Source organism: Perca fluviatilis, chromosome 24 (assembly GCF_010015445.1).
Source record: "Perca fluviatilis chromosome 24, GENO_Pfluv_1.0, whole genome shotgun sequence".
Taxonomy (NCBI): Eukaryota; Metazoa; Chordata; class Actinopteri; order Perciformes; family Percidae; genus Perca; species Perca fluviatilis.
The window spans coordinates 15,621,626-15,636,206 of NC_053135.1; the positions used below are offsets into that span (position 1 = coordinate 15,621,626).

The following is a 14,581-nucleotide window of genomic DNA, read 5'->3' on the forward strand; positions in this document are numbered from 1 at the left end:
TTGGCCTTTAACTTAAAATAAAGTACTGGGGTACTTTTGACAGACTACCTTTGAGAGCAGGATGCTGTTGTCTGCGGCAGCTCTCGTCCTGTTACAAAGCTCTGGGAGCAGCTTCTGCCACCATAACACCTGTAGAGATTAGACAAGACAGAAAGGGTAATACTTCTGATAATCACTGTCTAAACTTCAAAATGTACAGACATGAATCAGAGTAAGGGCAGAGTGAAATAGTGACAAACTTCACAGTTCAGGCTACTGCTCAGTACAGACCATATGTTTGTCTTGTAACTGGTGGTTGGCGTAGGCTATGATGGCCTGAGCACATCGGTCCAGCAGCTTTTCAATGCTGCTGTAGTACTGCCCCCTTCTGGTTGTGCAGAGGAGGTGCAGGGTGTAGCCCCATAAGGACACTGCAAAAAAGGGGTGTCTAAAAACAAGATAAAAACACTAAATCTGAGGGAAGAAGTACTCAAAACAAGTGAAATTATCTGTCCATGCAGCAAGATAATTTCACTTGACAAGATTTCTTGAATTAAGATTGTTAAATCTAGAAATAAGCATGTCTACAGAGGTATTTGGAAGGCTTAAAATAAGCCGAAAATTCTGGTTGTAAAATCAGATTACTTAAAATTTTACTTTTTACAGCCCCAAAATAAGTAAAATATACTAAATATAACCCTTAAATTCTGGTTTTAAGATGAGATTACTTACATTTTAACTTTATACAGCCTCAAAATAAGTGAAATATACTAAATATAAGCAATTGCATATTTAGTTTTCTTACTTTTAACAAATTAAGCTGAAAATTAGTAAAAAAAAAAAAAAAAAGAAAACATTCAATTTAGAAAAAGAATACTCAGTATTAGTGAAGAATGACTAAGCTCTGTCTTAATGCAAGCTGGTTTATCTTGAAACAAGGATTACTTCATCTTAAAACTAAACCTTAAAACCTAAAGCCTGTCCTTATTTTTAGAATATACATCTTAATGGTACAGAAATCACAACCAGAATGGCTTATAAGCGCTGTCAACATTTATTTAACACTTAACATCATCAGCAGTGAGTCAGGGTTGCTATGCATTTTTACAATCAATCAATCTTTACAATAAAGACATTTGAATATCTTTTTTTCACAATCGACAAAAGAGCAAAAAAAAAATTCTCAGCCCTCTCAGTTATGTATCAGCATTTTTCAATGAACGTATCCTTTGAAATACAGACCTCAATGAGGTAAAACCTACTGGAACCCCTGTGAGTAATTTAAGCAAATAACTAAGGGACACTGTAATAAGCTTGCGGAATACACAAAACTATTGTAGGCACAATAACAAGAACAACTGACATGACAAAATACTCCTTGACATTCAGCTACTTCTCAATGAAAGATTTCCAATGAGCCATTGCTTTCTTGTATGCACTAGTGGCATCTTGATCGTGGATTGTGTCACCAATTACCTCTGTTTGAATAACAGAGAGGAGCGGTTAGCAATACATTTTTAGTGGATAGTGCGTTAAGTGTAGTAGTATGCCATTAACACCAACTGAGAAATCTTCCTGCGGGAGGGTGGTCACAGGTACGTTACCCACAGCCACGATGGTGGTTGATCCATCAGAAAGCAGAACTGGGAAGGAGAGAGGACGCTTCTCCAGGTACAGGCCAGGGTCTTCGCCTGACTGGAACAGAATAATAAGAACAATGTGTAGAGAGTGAGAAGACATAAAAATGTATTGAAAGTGCATGTTCATTATAAAAATATCTTTTAGATTGAATGATCAGGTTGCAACCAATGACTTGAACACTCTTAAATTAAATTCACGTTTAAAAACTCATACTGATTTATGATCAGACTGGAAGAAATAAATATGAATTACTTTACAGGGGGGGGGGGGTCATGTGTTTAAAAAACATTTGTTTGACTGATCAAGTTGTAGGAATTTAGGATGGATTAAAAACTGATACAAGCTGCAAGGTGGTATATTTTTATTTTTTCTGGAATGAATGAATGGATTAATTAATCAAAGGTTTTAAAACACTTCTTGGTATTCCTTTCTATACACACCATTTGAGGGACACTAGAGGCACTGTGATTGTGAACTTAGGGTGTATTGTTACTGTAAATATGAACATACACAACAATGTGAGTGTATGAAGAAGTGCCTCACAGCTATTTCCAAGCTTCTTTGGTGGTGAAGTTGGTGAGGGGAAAAGGGTTGGGAGTACACTGAAGAGGGCGAGTGTGAACGCCACTAAAGAATAAAAAGATGAACTGAATGGTCTGAATATGGTATAAATAACAATACATTTGCATATGAAACAGCAACTTACCTCCACAGACATCCAAAGGGAAAGGGGGTTTCAGGGCTTTCTTCCACACACCATAGAACTGTACCTTGGCACAAAAGTCTGCCCATCTTCCTTTGACTTCCTCGACGTATCTTCTGTTGGTGCCACCTACTATGTGCCGCAGCTCATCCATTGCCTAACACAGCATTGTGCACAGTAATTCAACCATTCACAATGCATTGTACATTTAGAACACAGAGTAATTCAAGTGCGGGTAGTAAAAAAAAAACACATACATTTCGAACATCTTTGAAGCATGGATATGCCTCAAAGATTTTTGCAGGTCGGTCTTCTTCCCTTGTAACATCTGCATCGATGAAAGCCCGTCTGGCCTCAAACTCAAGGTCCAAAAGTTGAGCAACATCGTTGTGATTGGGTTTTGCATTGGGCTTATTGTACATGTTGCTCAAGGTCCTGTAGTGCCTAGCCTGCATCTTCAGTTTGTCCTGGCCGACTGAAATGATAATAAACAGAGCTGAGACATTTCAATGTAAACACTTCAACAACAACACAGGGGAAATAAAGCGTGGTTAAAATACAACGCCCTATTTTTTTGTAAACTTACAGTAGCAGTAAAAAACGTTTAGAAGTGGAGGAAAGGAAATAAAATAAGTATATACAGTACAGGGCAAAAGTTTGGACACACCTTCTCATTCAATGCATTTCCTTTTATTTTCATGACTATTTACATTGTAGATTCTCACTGAAGGCATCAAAACTATGAATGAACACATATGGAATTATGTATTTAACAAAAAAGTGTGAAATAACTGAAAACATGTCTTATATTTTAGATTCTTCAAAGTAGCCACCCTTTGCTTTTTTATTAATAAGGGAAAGAATTCCACTAATTAACCCTGACAAAGCACACCTGTGAAGTGAAAACCATTTCAGGTGACTACCTCATGAAGCTCATTGAGAGAACACCAAGGGTTTGCAGCACTATCAAAAAAAGCAAAGGGTGGCTACTTTGAAGAATCTAAAATATAAGAAATGTTTTCAGTTATTTCACACTTTTTTGTTAAGTACATAATTCCGTATGTGTTCATTCATAGTTTTGATGCCTTCAGTGAGAATCTACAATGTAAATAGTCATGAAAATAAAGAAACCCATTGAATGAGAAGGTGTGTCCAAACTTTTGGCCTGTACTGTATATGTACTGATTGAACAAATGATATGTAATGATTGAACTAGTCACTAATTAGTTATTTAAAACAAACAAACAAAAAACTATACATGAATGTTTAAAATGCTTCATCGTTAAGTAATTGCTGACCCAAATCAAATCAATGAATTTAGTTGAAATAAGGCCAATACAATAATTTTATATCGTTTACATCAATATGAACAAAGTGAGTTGATTGATTTATGTCTGAAAAAAGTGTGTTCATCAAAATCCACAATCTTAGGAAATAATTTATAAATAATGTAACGGAGTGTCTATTTGCACCCCCGGTACGAATAGCCTCGGCCACACAGCTGAGCTATTCACACCCTGTGATGTAACAACAAAAACACGTTGCTCGCGTGCACCGAAATCATGGCGGACGTTCATCTTCCATGACCGCAGAAACTGGCAAAGTTTTGTCTCTAAAGTTTATAACAATTGAATTTCTAGCGGAACATGGATACTACAGTTGCGCTTGATGTCTTCAGTGAAAGCATACAACCGTTAGTTTGTTAGTTAGTACCTATGTTTTGTATACAGAACCGTTACCTAGCAACCGAGGCTTGAAGAAACCAAGTGGTAAACAGTTATACAACATTCTGTAAGAGCTGCTAGTTGAGTGGTTGGTACATTTACCTTTGATATGGGAGTTTGGAGTTCAATTCCCCTGTAAGGTGATCTTATTTTTTAAATTTTGGATTGGATAATTTGCATGCAATTGCACAAGTCAGGGCCCGCAAACGCGAAATTTTTTTTGCAGGGTGGTAGGGGAAGACTGATGAATATGCCTGCTCTGGTTGGGTTGGTTAGGTTTAGGCAAGAGGAGTGGGATTGGTTATGGTTAGGGTAAGAATGTCAGGGCGATAATATTCCAAAAAGGTGTAATATATGAGTAGTATGGATAACTGTGTGTAACTATATGCCAAGGTACTGTAAATGCACAGGGGTGCAAATAGCATACATTGATATTTGTACCAGACAGGGTATTAATAGAACACATTGCTGTGTGCACTGGCAGGGTACGAATAGCATTCATTTCTAATTGCACCAGGGTACAAATAGCACTTCTAATTGCACCAGGGTACAAATAGCATGCACTGCTAATTGTACCAGGGGTGCAAATAGCCTCACCCATAATGTAAATTGAATCTCCAAAAGTTTAGACTCTGATTTGCCACTCCGAAAGCCATTATCCATTATGGATAAGAGGGTGAGAGGTGTGCTGAGGTGGACTTACCAACAACATCCTTTGCAGGTGTGGTTGGTGAAGCGATCACAGTCCTGGGTGAGGAGCCTGAGGCTGATTCGGGTGGCAGCAGTAAGGTTTTGGTCCCACTCTCTGGCTTCCTTGGCACAGAGGAGGGTAGTTGTAATGGGGATGCTTTTTTGGGAAATAATGAAAACATTCTTAATACATTTAAAAGCATGATGACAAGCAAAAACAGACAGATATAAACACAGTGCATGCCTAGCCATGAACTCTGCTTCAACAAATGTGGACAACTATAGTTTCATTACATGATTAGACTAAAAACAAGTTGTACGACAGCACCCTTTCATTTTTTGCCCACAATCTGCACACCTGCACTGGAGTTGTCCTCGCTGATGTCATCATTGCTCTCAAGAAGTATGCTATTATCACTTGAGTTGCTTGTGTCTGTCCAATCTGTCTCCATTTCTTGGTTGTGTGCACTGAAGAGAGCTGTCTTGGCCACTCCTCTTTGTGGTACGGAGCCCTGCCTCTTCCTTGGGGATCTCATATTTTGGAGTTGCTTATACATTTTGGTGTAGATGGTCAGCTGTAGTAAAAGAATGTTAGATAAGTTGTTTGTCTTGTTGCTGACCTGCCCACAGTTTTGGTTTAGATAAATAAAAAAATATTACTTACATATGGCATATTTGGATCAGCATCACGTAACATAGGGTAATAGTCGACAATCTTCTGTGACATGGCTCTCATTTCCAATTTGGGGGGGTATCTTACTTCTTTCCCCATGGGACTAGCACGCTGGATTGCAACCATGCCATACTGTGGTTCTACAAAACTGCATGGCACTTGACCTGTTGCTAGCAGCACAGGGGGAACTTGCATGGTTTTGGTACTGAATGCTGTTCCTACATCTATGCTACTAAGACGTCATGTACATGGCTCACAAAACAGCTCTGGGCATTAAGGAGCTACATCGTGGGTTTGATCTTGGGGATTATTCTGAATTGTGTGGGTCAGTGTTTGTAAGGTTCAACCTTATTCTCTTTCTGGGCATGTGTTTACCAGTTGTAAAACTAGTTGCCCTGAGAGCTACTAAAGCTGTTTGTCAAGCTCCCGAGATGGGGAAGGATGATAACAGAAAGTCAAAATTGATGTTCCACCAGGTTTGTCCGTTGATGACGCAGTCTCTGAACCTCAGAGGTTTAAAAGAATCACTTATGTTAAAGGTCCCATGGCATGAAGATTTCACTTCATGCGTTTTTTTTAACATTAATCAGGGGCGGATCTACCAGGGTGGCATAGGGTGGCAAATGCCACCCTAAAAGAAAGCCTTGCCACCCCTGCTGTCACCCCAGTTGGCAGCAACGAATTAAAAGTTACGGCCAATTTGACAATTTACGAGTGCGAATCTCCAATGTCCGACTGCAGCGAATGCAGCACGAGATGACGCAGAGTGGCGAGAGACTGTTTTTGTTTGGAAAACTGAGTGGCGCGAAGCGAGGGAGCCAGGAGTCGCTTGGAAAGGAGACACAGAAGGAAAGAGGTAAAAACGGATTAACTATCTATCAAGAAAAGAAATTATAACGAAAGCACAGTGCTAGCATAGCTGGCTATTGCTGATTTTGAGATGATAAAAATCAGGTTGAAGAACGTTATTTCGCTAACTTATACATATAATGTTAGTTAGCTAGGTCTGACGTTTGTTCTGTGTAAAGTATAGGCTACAAAAGCTAATATTGATTCAACGTCTGTCAAGGAAAGAGGAAAGGTAGCATAAGCAGTTTTTTCTCACCAAAGAGAAGGGCAAGATAGGTAAATGAACTGAGAAAGGTAGACGTAGAAGATGAGGTGGAAGGAGAGAGAAAAGAGATGGAAGGAGAGAGAAAAGAGATGGAAGGAGAAAGAGAAGAGGTGGAAGGAGAGAGAGAAGACAAAGACAGAGATAAAATACAAGGCCAAGGCGACCAGGGACAGGAGGAGGTGGGAGAACACAGCGGTGAAGATGAGGAGGGAGAAAGCAAGAGACAAACAGACAGTGAGAGGGAAAGCAGAGTGCCTGGGCCATCACCAACAATCTCTGGTCGAGCTGGTCCACATGGTATGGAAACTGTTGCTGCATAGTATACTAAGTTTACATATGAATAAGAACAACAAATGACAAAGACGGACATTTTGCTCTAATATTTAAGAGACATTGCTTAGACTTCAAATAAATATAAAAATTCATGTTTGCTTGAATATGAATAATTAGGGAAAGTTGTCAGTGTGAAGGTATGATGAGATGGGGAGATGAGTTTTTATATTTTGTGTAGAATGTATTTTAGATCTATTGTTCAGATTAAATAAAAAAATTAAACAAATGAACCTAAAAATACTCTCTCAGGCTAAAATGTTAGTGTGTGTTAACGCAGTCTGATGGTTATAACTAATCAATGACAGTTCCTAATTGATTACTTTTACTAGTTGTAATATTGTATAATAAATGTAGATGTAATTCAGTATGAATCTTTTATCCCCTCCATCTTCTAGACGTATCCAAGTCCAGGTGTGAGGTGCCAGTGCAGCCAGTGCAGCCAATGCGCGAGAGTTTCCCTAAGACCCTCCAGGGAGGAGCCAGGAGAAGCTACCGCAGCGACTGGCACAAATCTCATCCCTGGTTAGAGTACTCCCAATCGAAAGATGCAGCTTACTGTTTTGCTTGTAGGCATTTTTCCCTCCCCGATGCTCCAAGGACTGTTTTCACCTCATTCGAGGGTTATAATAACTGGAAAAAGGCTACAATGAAAGACAGTGGTTTCTGTTCTCATGCCAGATCTGAAGGCCATGTAAATGCAATGTTTGCATGGAAAATTATGGATAACAATACCTCAATGTTTGGACTAATGGATGAGCAAAAAAAGAAGCAGATGACAGAAAATCAATACTACATTAAAACATTAGCTGAAATTTTAGTTCTAACAGCCACAGAAAACATAGCACAGCGGGGTCACAGGGAGTCTCTCGACTCAGGAAAAAAAAAGATGTTTTTCTGTCTATGTTAGACCTGCTGGGTAACCATAACCCCATCATTAAAAAAAGACTTGAACAACAAGCTAAAAATGCAAAATACACAAGTAAAACAATACAGAATGAAGTACTTGAGTGCTTGGCTGCAATGGTCAACGAAGAAATCATCCAGGAAGTTAATACGAGCAAGCAGTTTTCAGTTATTGTTGATGAAACCAAAGATGTTAAGAAAAAAGAGCAAATGTAATTTTTTCTGAGATATTTTATATATTATATTATCATTTTAGTGTATCTGCACATTCTATATGACTTGTATTTAAGCTTTGGGTAACAAAGAAACCCAAATGAACTTTAGCCCAGTTCCACAGGAAACGGCCATAGGAGACATCTGGGATGCGTTATCAATGGGCCCTCCAAAATAAGGCCAGTTGGCTTGTAGCCATTGTTCAAAGTATTGTTTCCTCCCCCATCTATGTTACACACAGTATAGAATATATACCATGTTCAAACAAAGAAAGCCAGAGTGACCACTGGAGAATTGGGAAAACAGGTCCTCTCCGAGCTCTGCAGGGCTTGTAAATTGATGCTGAATTCCTTTTATGTAAATAAACCTTTATAATCAAGAAACAGTGTCAGCAGATTCCTCACCACACAGCATTGCACCATCGCTACCAACTACACTACACATGCCTAATATGTTCACTGTAGTGCACACTGCTTGAACTTAGTTATTGTAGACACTGTGAAAAGTGTGGCAGATGCAGGAAACTTCTTCTCATTATTGGAACGACTGTATGTATTCATGTCTTATGTACATAACAAATGGCTCGAAGTGCAGCGGGAGATGTTTGATGGTGCACCAAGGGAACTCCAACAGCTAAGTGATACACGTTTGGCCTGTAGGCACATAGCATGTCACAATGTTATGGACAGGTTGCCTGCAATAGCACAGGTGCTTGAAGAGATCGCATCTGAGAACCATCCACAAAGAGCTGTAGAAGCAAGAGGGATATTGGCTCAAATTGATCTGAATTTTGCTGGATCTCTTGTTCTGTTCAGAAAGGTCCTGAGTGACTCCAATTTTTTATCAGACATGTTGCAGTCTAAAACAGTGGACTATGCTAAGGCTGTTGAACTTATTGAAGCACTTAAAGAGACACTGGTCCAGTACCGTAGTCAAGCCTCTTTTGAGGAAATGTGGAGTGAAACACTTGATTTATGTCAACAAAGTAACATTGATACAACTCAGCGAAAACCAAAGAGGCCAAGACAGACAGCAAAGGTGCTTCAGGATACTGTCATCCACTCCACCTTGGGACAGCATGTAGTTCCAGATAGCAAACACACTTTTATTGTCTCTGTGTACTATCCAGTTCTGGATGACATGATTGGAGAAATAGGAAGAAGATTTTCTAACACAAATTGTAACATTATGCAGGGTGTCCAGGCACTAAATCCGTCAAGTCCAACTTTTTTGAGAGAGGAGGCTGTTCTGTTATGGGCTGAAGCTTATGATTCAAATATTGAGGATCTCAAAAATGAGTTACATCAGACAAGGCGACTACTAGACAGACAAAAGGGGGAAAAGGAGAGTCTTACCACTCTAATGGAGTTCACCCAGTTTTTGGACCCATACCAGGATGTGTTTTATGAGTTGTTCAGGTTGTGTAAAATAGCGTTTGTTTTACCAGTTTTTCATCTCTCAGGCTCATAAAGACTTATTTGCAGTCAGCTATGACAGAAAAGAGAATATCAAGTTTGGCTGTACTCAGCATTGAATCAAAATGCACAAGGGCATTAGATCTAGATACATTTGTGAAGCGTTTTGCTGAGCAACATGGAAATCGCCGCATTCAGCTGTTATAGGCATGACAACTTCATGTTCTGCTCACTGATGAGCCTTTACAAAGCTATTAAAATGATGACCTCAACAGAATCTGTACTTTAAATTTCTCTGTTTATATCTTTGTTTTGGCAACTGAGAACCTTTACTAAAACCAAAAGTGTGAGAAACAAAGTTTAAAATGTGACACTGGTGTAAATAGTGTAAATCCTGTTTTTTTAATGTTTCTTCTTTTATATATGCAGTGTAAAACTGTCCAGAAACGGCATGTATGAACCTACTCAAAATGTTTTGTACTTTTTCAGACTGGGACCAAAATGTATTTTTATGTGACTTCTTTTAAGGTTTGTGGATATTTTGATGTAACATACCCTTGGTAACTCTGTGAGCCTTTTTGTTGATTTTGTTTTGATACAGCAGCTCATATTTACATGCATGAAATGTCCCTTTCATGTTGCCTTAACTGCTGTGAATATTGTATATACTGTACTGTATTCCTCATCACTTAAACAAAATATTGTTCAAGTTACTGAGGGACAAATGGGGAGAATGTGCGTTGTTCTGAGTAAACAATAAAACGATGTCCAGTACCTTGTTTGAGTGCCGTGACCCATTTATTTCCACAGTGTATTTATGCTCACTTTAGTACAGCTCAGTCCATAGATCTTCATGGGTACGTATAGTTTGTATAGTTTCTTCTTGTACTGCAATGCTGCCTCTCTGACACAGTCAAAAACTGTTTGCTTCCCCTCTCACACATCTGCCACTCATCACCTCTGTCTTACCTTAATGCCTTTCCTGTGATAATGCCCCTTACTTCTATCACACTCACTTATTCCTAATATTAACTGTTTCACATGAAACCTCAAATGCAGGACATTGATTGCATGAGATGAAGTTTGTCTGTATGAGTTTGTAAATGGCAGCCTGTGTCCTTTTGTAGTGTGTACATACTATTTCTCATCAAACTGTGATAACTGTGATTAAATTCAGTATATATACATCTGACATATGTTGCCACCCCTCAAAAATTCCTGCCCCCCTCTCGCCACCCCGTAAATATTTTTCTAGATCCGCCCCTGACATTAATTCCCCCATCCTGCCTATGGTCCCCCAGTGGCTAGAAATGGCGATAGGTGTAAACCGAGCCCTGGGTATCCTGCTCTGCCTTTGAGAAAATGAAAGCTCAGATGGGCCAATCTGGAATCTACCTCCCCTTTCTCTGCTTTGCCCGCCCAGATAATTTGGCCCACCCAAGAGAGAGAGTCATCATGGCTTTCAAATGAGCAAAGTGGCAGTTGGTCAAGGCCACACCCCCACCCTCCACCTTGCCCCCCCCCCTCTCTCCTCCTCAGACCATGGGCATAAATCTGATCTAACAGTAGAGGGACAACAATGAACATTTCAATTTCAATTTTTGAAAGGGACACAAATAATACAGCCAATTATATTCGTAGAGGACATGTGTACACAGAGGAAAGCCTTAATACTATCATTAATGTAGCATGGAGACTGTACCATTATCCTTCTTTTCAGTGTTTCTCGTGATTCAATAAAAAAGCAGACTAAATTGACCAAAATATTCTTCTTTAAAACCATGTATTTATTTTTAAGTTGTTTACAGTCAAGCCACAAAAATACCTTAAAAAGTAATGACTTATTTTGAAAAAGTGTCCCTGTTAATTAAAATACATGTAGAAACTGTATGATGTAATTCAAAGTCAACAACGTAACAATTTGCTGTGCTTTTGTGTCTGTGTGTGACAGAGAGTGTCTTACCTCCTACATGCTGCTGGTATGCGTCATGATAGCACCAGGACACTGCAGGCACAGGTACCCTCCCTCTCCTAACAAGAAGTACCCAGCTGGTGGACATAGAGCCTGCTGATACAAAGGTGATCTTCTTAGGACCAGCACATCATGTACTGATCCTGGGTTACCAATATAAACATCTAGAAATGCACCCTTGGCATCACAGATGCCCTGCAGTAGAAGAGATGGAAAAAGTTTTCTGTTACTTCTGTGGCTCTGTAGGAGGAAGGATCCTGATGTGGCACCCATCAATGGCACCGGCAGCACAGCGGAATGCCTCATGGCCAGTGAAACGAGCAAAGCCGGCTCCCACCTCCTCCTTCTCTCCTTGTTTTGGGAAATGCATCACCCTGTGGAGGATGGTAATTGTTTCCCCGACAACATTGTTGACAGTCCAGCACGCATTGGAAAGTGGCATGCCAAAAATGTCTGCAGCTACCCTGTATACGGCTCCACAGGCAAGCCAGTAGACTGTGACCAGCACTTGAAACTCATGGCTCCAGTCATGGGCTTTCTGTCTGGGGAGCATCAGGAGCAGCATGTTGATGCTGTCCCTTGATAGCCTGAAGGCTGGTCTTAAGTCAGCTCTGGAAAAGAATGTGGATAGGAACATCAACTTGTGTATACCTTTTTAAGGGTATTTAGTTCTGTTAAAAATATTTATTTTAAGGTTAATTGATAGTTCTATTTATTATGTATTTCTTATGTTTTTTTAAATATAAATTACAACGTAAATATCAATTTTGTGGTAGGAATTATTGACGTCTACCAGAATTGAATTTCCCTCTACCATCAGACCCGTTTGGTCAGGGGCTTGCTTATACTTGGAGGTTTCTATCACTTTCATTGCTTGATGAAGATCACACCTATCTTCCCAGGATCTGAGTCAAAATGTATTGTAGCATGATCAGTGAAGTGTGTTTGTGTTGAGGTCTGTCCTGGTTAATGATTTTTGTGTAACTAACTGGATTGCCGGTCAGACTGAGAATCAAACTCTTGATGTTTGAGAATCAAGGAGACAAACTGCAGGTAGGCCTATGTATGTAGAATGTAGGCTAATCCAGTTTAAGTAAAATATATAAAGTATATCAAACCATGCCAGTTTATTTAGGTAGACCTACATAAAGTCAATGTGGTAAAATAACAGCCTTCTAATAAATCTTAACCAATGTTATAATCAAGTTTTGTATGTAATATTTTTCGAGGAGTTTATCCTTCACATATAAATGAGAATCAACTAAATATTAGAAATACCTCTCAGTATAACCACCCAGTGCAGTTTAAAAGTACCACTAACCGATGACTACCACTAAAAATAGATCAATTACACCTTTCAAACATAAAAAAAAGACTATGAGACTGTATTAGTTTCTATCTAAGTATACTAAGTAAATGGTCTACATAAAATAAATGGATAGACAGGTTAACAAAACGTATAATAGACAAACGTACAAAGCTTGAGAAATGGACGATTATGGCCCATATCCTCTCCTTCCTCCACCGCATCCTGGCCCTTTTTTGATGGACACGCCTCCTCAGTTGGCCAGCCTCCTCTTCCGCTTTTTTGTATAGCTTACGGACAGCAATAGCAGTCAGGGTCTGATCCATATTCGTAATATAAATACTTATAATGCCTAATTTTGTTTCTCCTCATTCTTAAAATAACCAACGTCCAAAACACCAAACATTTTTACCTGCCACTGACTTTTTATACAGTGCCTTGTGAAAGTATTCGGCCCCCTTGAACTTTTCGACCTTTTGCCACATTTCAGGCCTCAAACATAAAGATATAAAACTGTAATTTTTTGTGAAGAATCAACAACAGGTGGGTCACAATCATGAAGTGGAACGAAATTTATTGGATATTTCAAACCTTTTAAACAAATAAAAAACTGAAATATTGGGCGTGCAAAATTATTCAGCCCCCTTAAGTTAATACTTTGTAGCGCCACCTTTTGCTGCGATTACAGCTGTAAGTCGCTTGGGGTATGTCTCTATCAGTTTTGCACATCGAGAGACTGACATTTTTGCCCATTCCTCCTTGCAAAACAGCTCGAGCTCAGTGAGGTTGGATGGAGAGCGTTTGTGAACAGCAGTTTTCAGTTCTTTCCACAGATTCTCGATTGGATTCAGGTCTGGACTTTGACTTGGCCATTCTAACACCTGGATATGTTTATTTGTGAACCATTCCATTGTAGATTTTGCTTTATGTTTTGGATCATTGTCTTGTTGGAAGACAAATCTCCGTCCCAGTCTCAGGTCTTTTGCAGACTCCATCAGGTTTTCTTCCAGAATGGTCCTGTATTTGGCTCCATCCATCTTCCCATCAATTTTAACCATCTTCCCTGTCCCTGCTGAAGAAAAGCAGGCCCAAACCATGATGCTGCCACCACCATGTTTGACAGTGGGGATGGTGTGTTCAGGGTGATGAGCTGTGTTGCTTTTACGCCAAACATAACGTTTTGCATTGTTGCCAAAAGTTCGATTTTGGTTTCATCTGACCACAGCACCTTCTTCCACATGTTTGGTGTGTCTCCCAGGTGGCTTTTGGCAAACCTTAAACGACACTTTTATGGATATCTTTAAGAAATGGCTTTCTTCTTGCCACTCTTCCATAAAGGCCAGATTTGTGCAGTATAACGAATTGATTGTTGTCCTATGGACAGAGTCTCCCACCTCAGCTGTAGATCTCTGCAGTTCATCCAGAGTGATCATGGGCCTCTTGGCTGCATCTCTGATCAGTCTTCTCATTGTATGAGCTGAAAGTTTAGAGGGACGGCCCGGTCTTCGTAGATTTGTAGTGGTCTGATACTCCTTCCATTTCAATATTATCGCTTGCACAGTGCTCCTTGGGATGTTTAAAGCTTGGGAAATCTTTTTGTATCCAAACCGACTTTAAACTTCTCCACAACAGTAACCTGGACCTGCCTGGTGTGTTCCTTGTTCTTCATGATGCTCTCGCGCGTTTACACGGACCTCTGAGACTATCACAGAGCAGGTGCATTTATACGGAGACTTGATTACACACAGCTGGATTCTATTTATCATCATTAGTCATTTAGGTCAACATTGGATCATTCAGAGATCCTCACTGAACTTCTGGAGAGAGTTTGCTGCACTGAAAGTAAAGGGGCGGAATAATTTTGCACGCCCACTTTTTCAGTTTTTTATTTGTTAAAAAAGTTAGAAATAGCCAA

General features: G+C 39.6%; 1 protein-coding gene across 3 annotated transcripts; it reads right to left on the reverse strand.

The window, feature by feature from the left end:
* Window positions 1–1,526: 1,526 nt before the first annotated feature.
* LOC120554251 lies at window positions 1,527–11,995 on the reverse strand. 3 transcript variants are annotated; one of them, XM_039793032.1, is made up of 7 exons: window positions 11,591–11,995; window positions 11,352–11,453; window positions 5,096–5,312; window positions 4,751–4,894; window positions 2,581–2,798; window positions 2,327–2,480; window positions 1,527–1,674 (listed from the first exon to the last, which is right to left on the reverse strand). In XM_039793032.1, exons 3-7 carry the CDS (start codon window positions 5,292–5,294, stop codon window positions 1,610–1,612), a joined length of 780 nt encoding a protein of 259 aa, XP_039648966.1. In that variant the 5' UTR covers window positions 5,295–5,312; window positions 11,352–11,453; window positions 11,591–11,995; the 3' UTR covers window positions 1,527–1,609. The 3 variants fall into 3 exon arrangements, with proteins under 3 accessions (XP_039648966.1, XP_039648965.1, XP_039648964.1); XM_039793031.1 differs by having other exon boundaries at window positions 11,352–11,456; XM_039793030.1 differs by lacking the exons at window positions 11,352–11,453; window positions 11,591–11,995 and adding an exon at window positions 5,402–5,960.
* Between the last annotated feature and the right edge of the window lie 2,586 nt (window positions 11,996–14,581).

Excerpts from the sequence above, each read along its gene's own strand:
- LOC120554251 (XM_039793030.1), bottom strand. The coding sequence starts at position 5,605 with ATGCAAGTTCCCCCTGTGCTGCTAGCAACAGGTCAAGTGCCATGCAGT. Across the intron at positions 2,481-2,580 it reads GCTTCAAAGATGTTCGAAAT|GCAATGGATGAGCTGCGGCA; the intron begins GTATGTGTTTTT and ends ATGCTGTGTTAG. Across the intron at positions 1,675-2,326 it reads CCCTTTGGATGTCTGTGGAG|TCAGGCGAAGACCCTGGCCT; the intron begins GTAAGTTGCTGT and ends ATTCTGTTCCAG.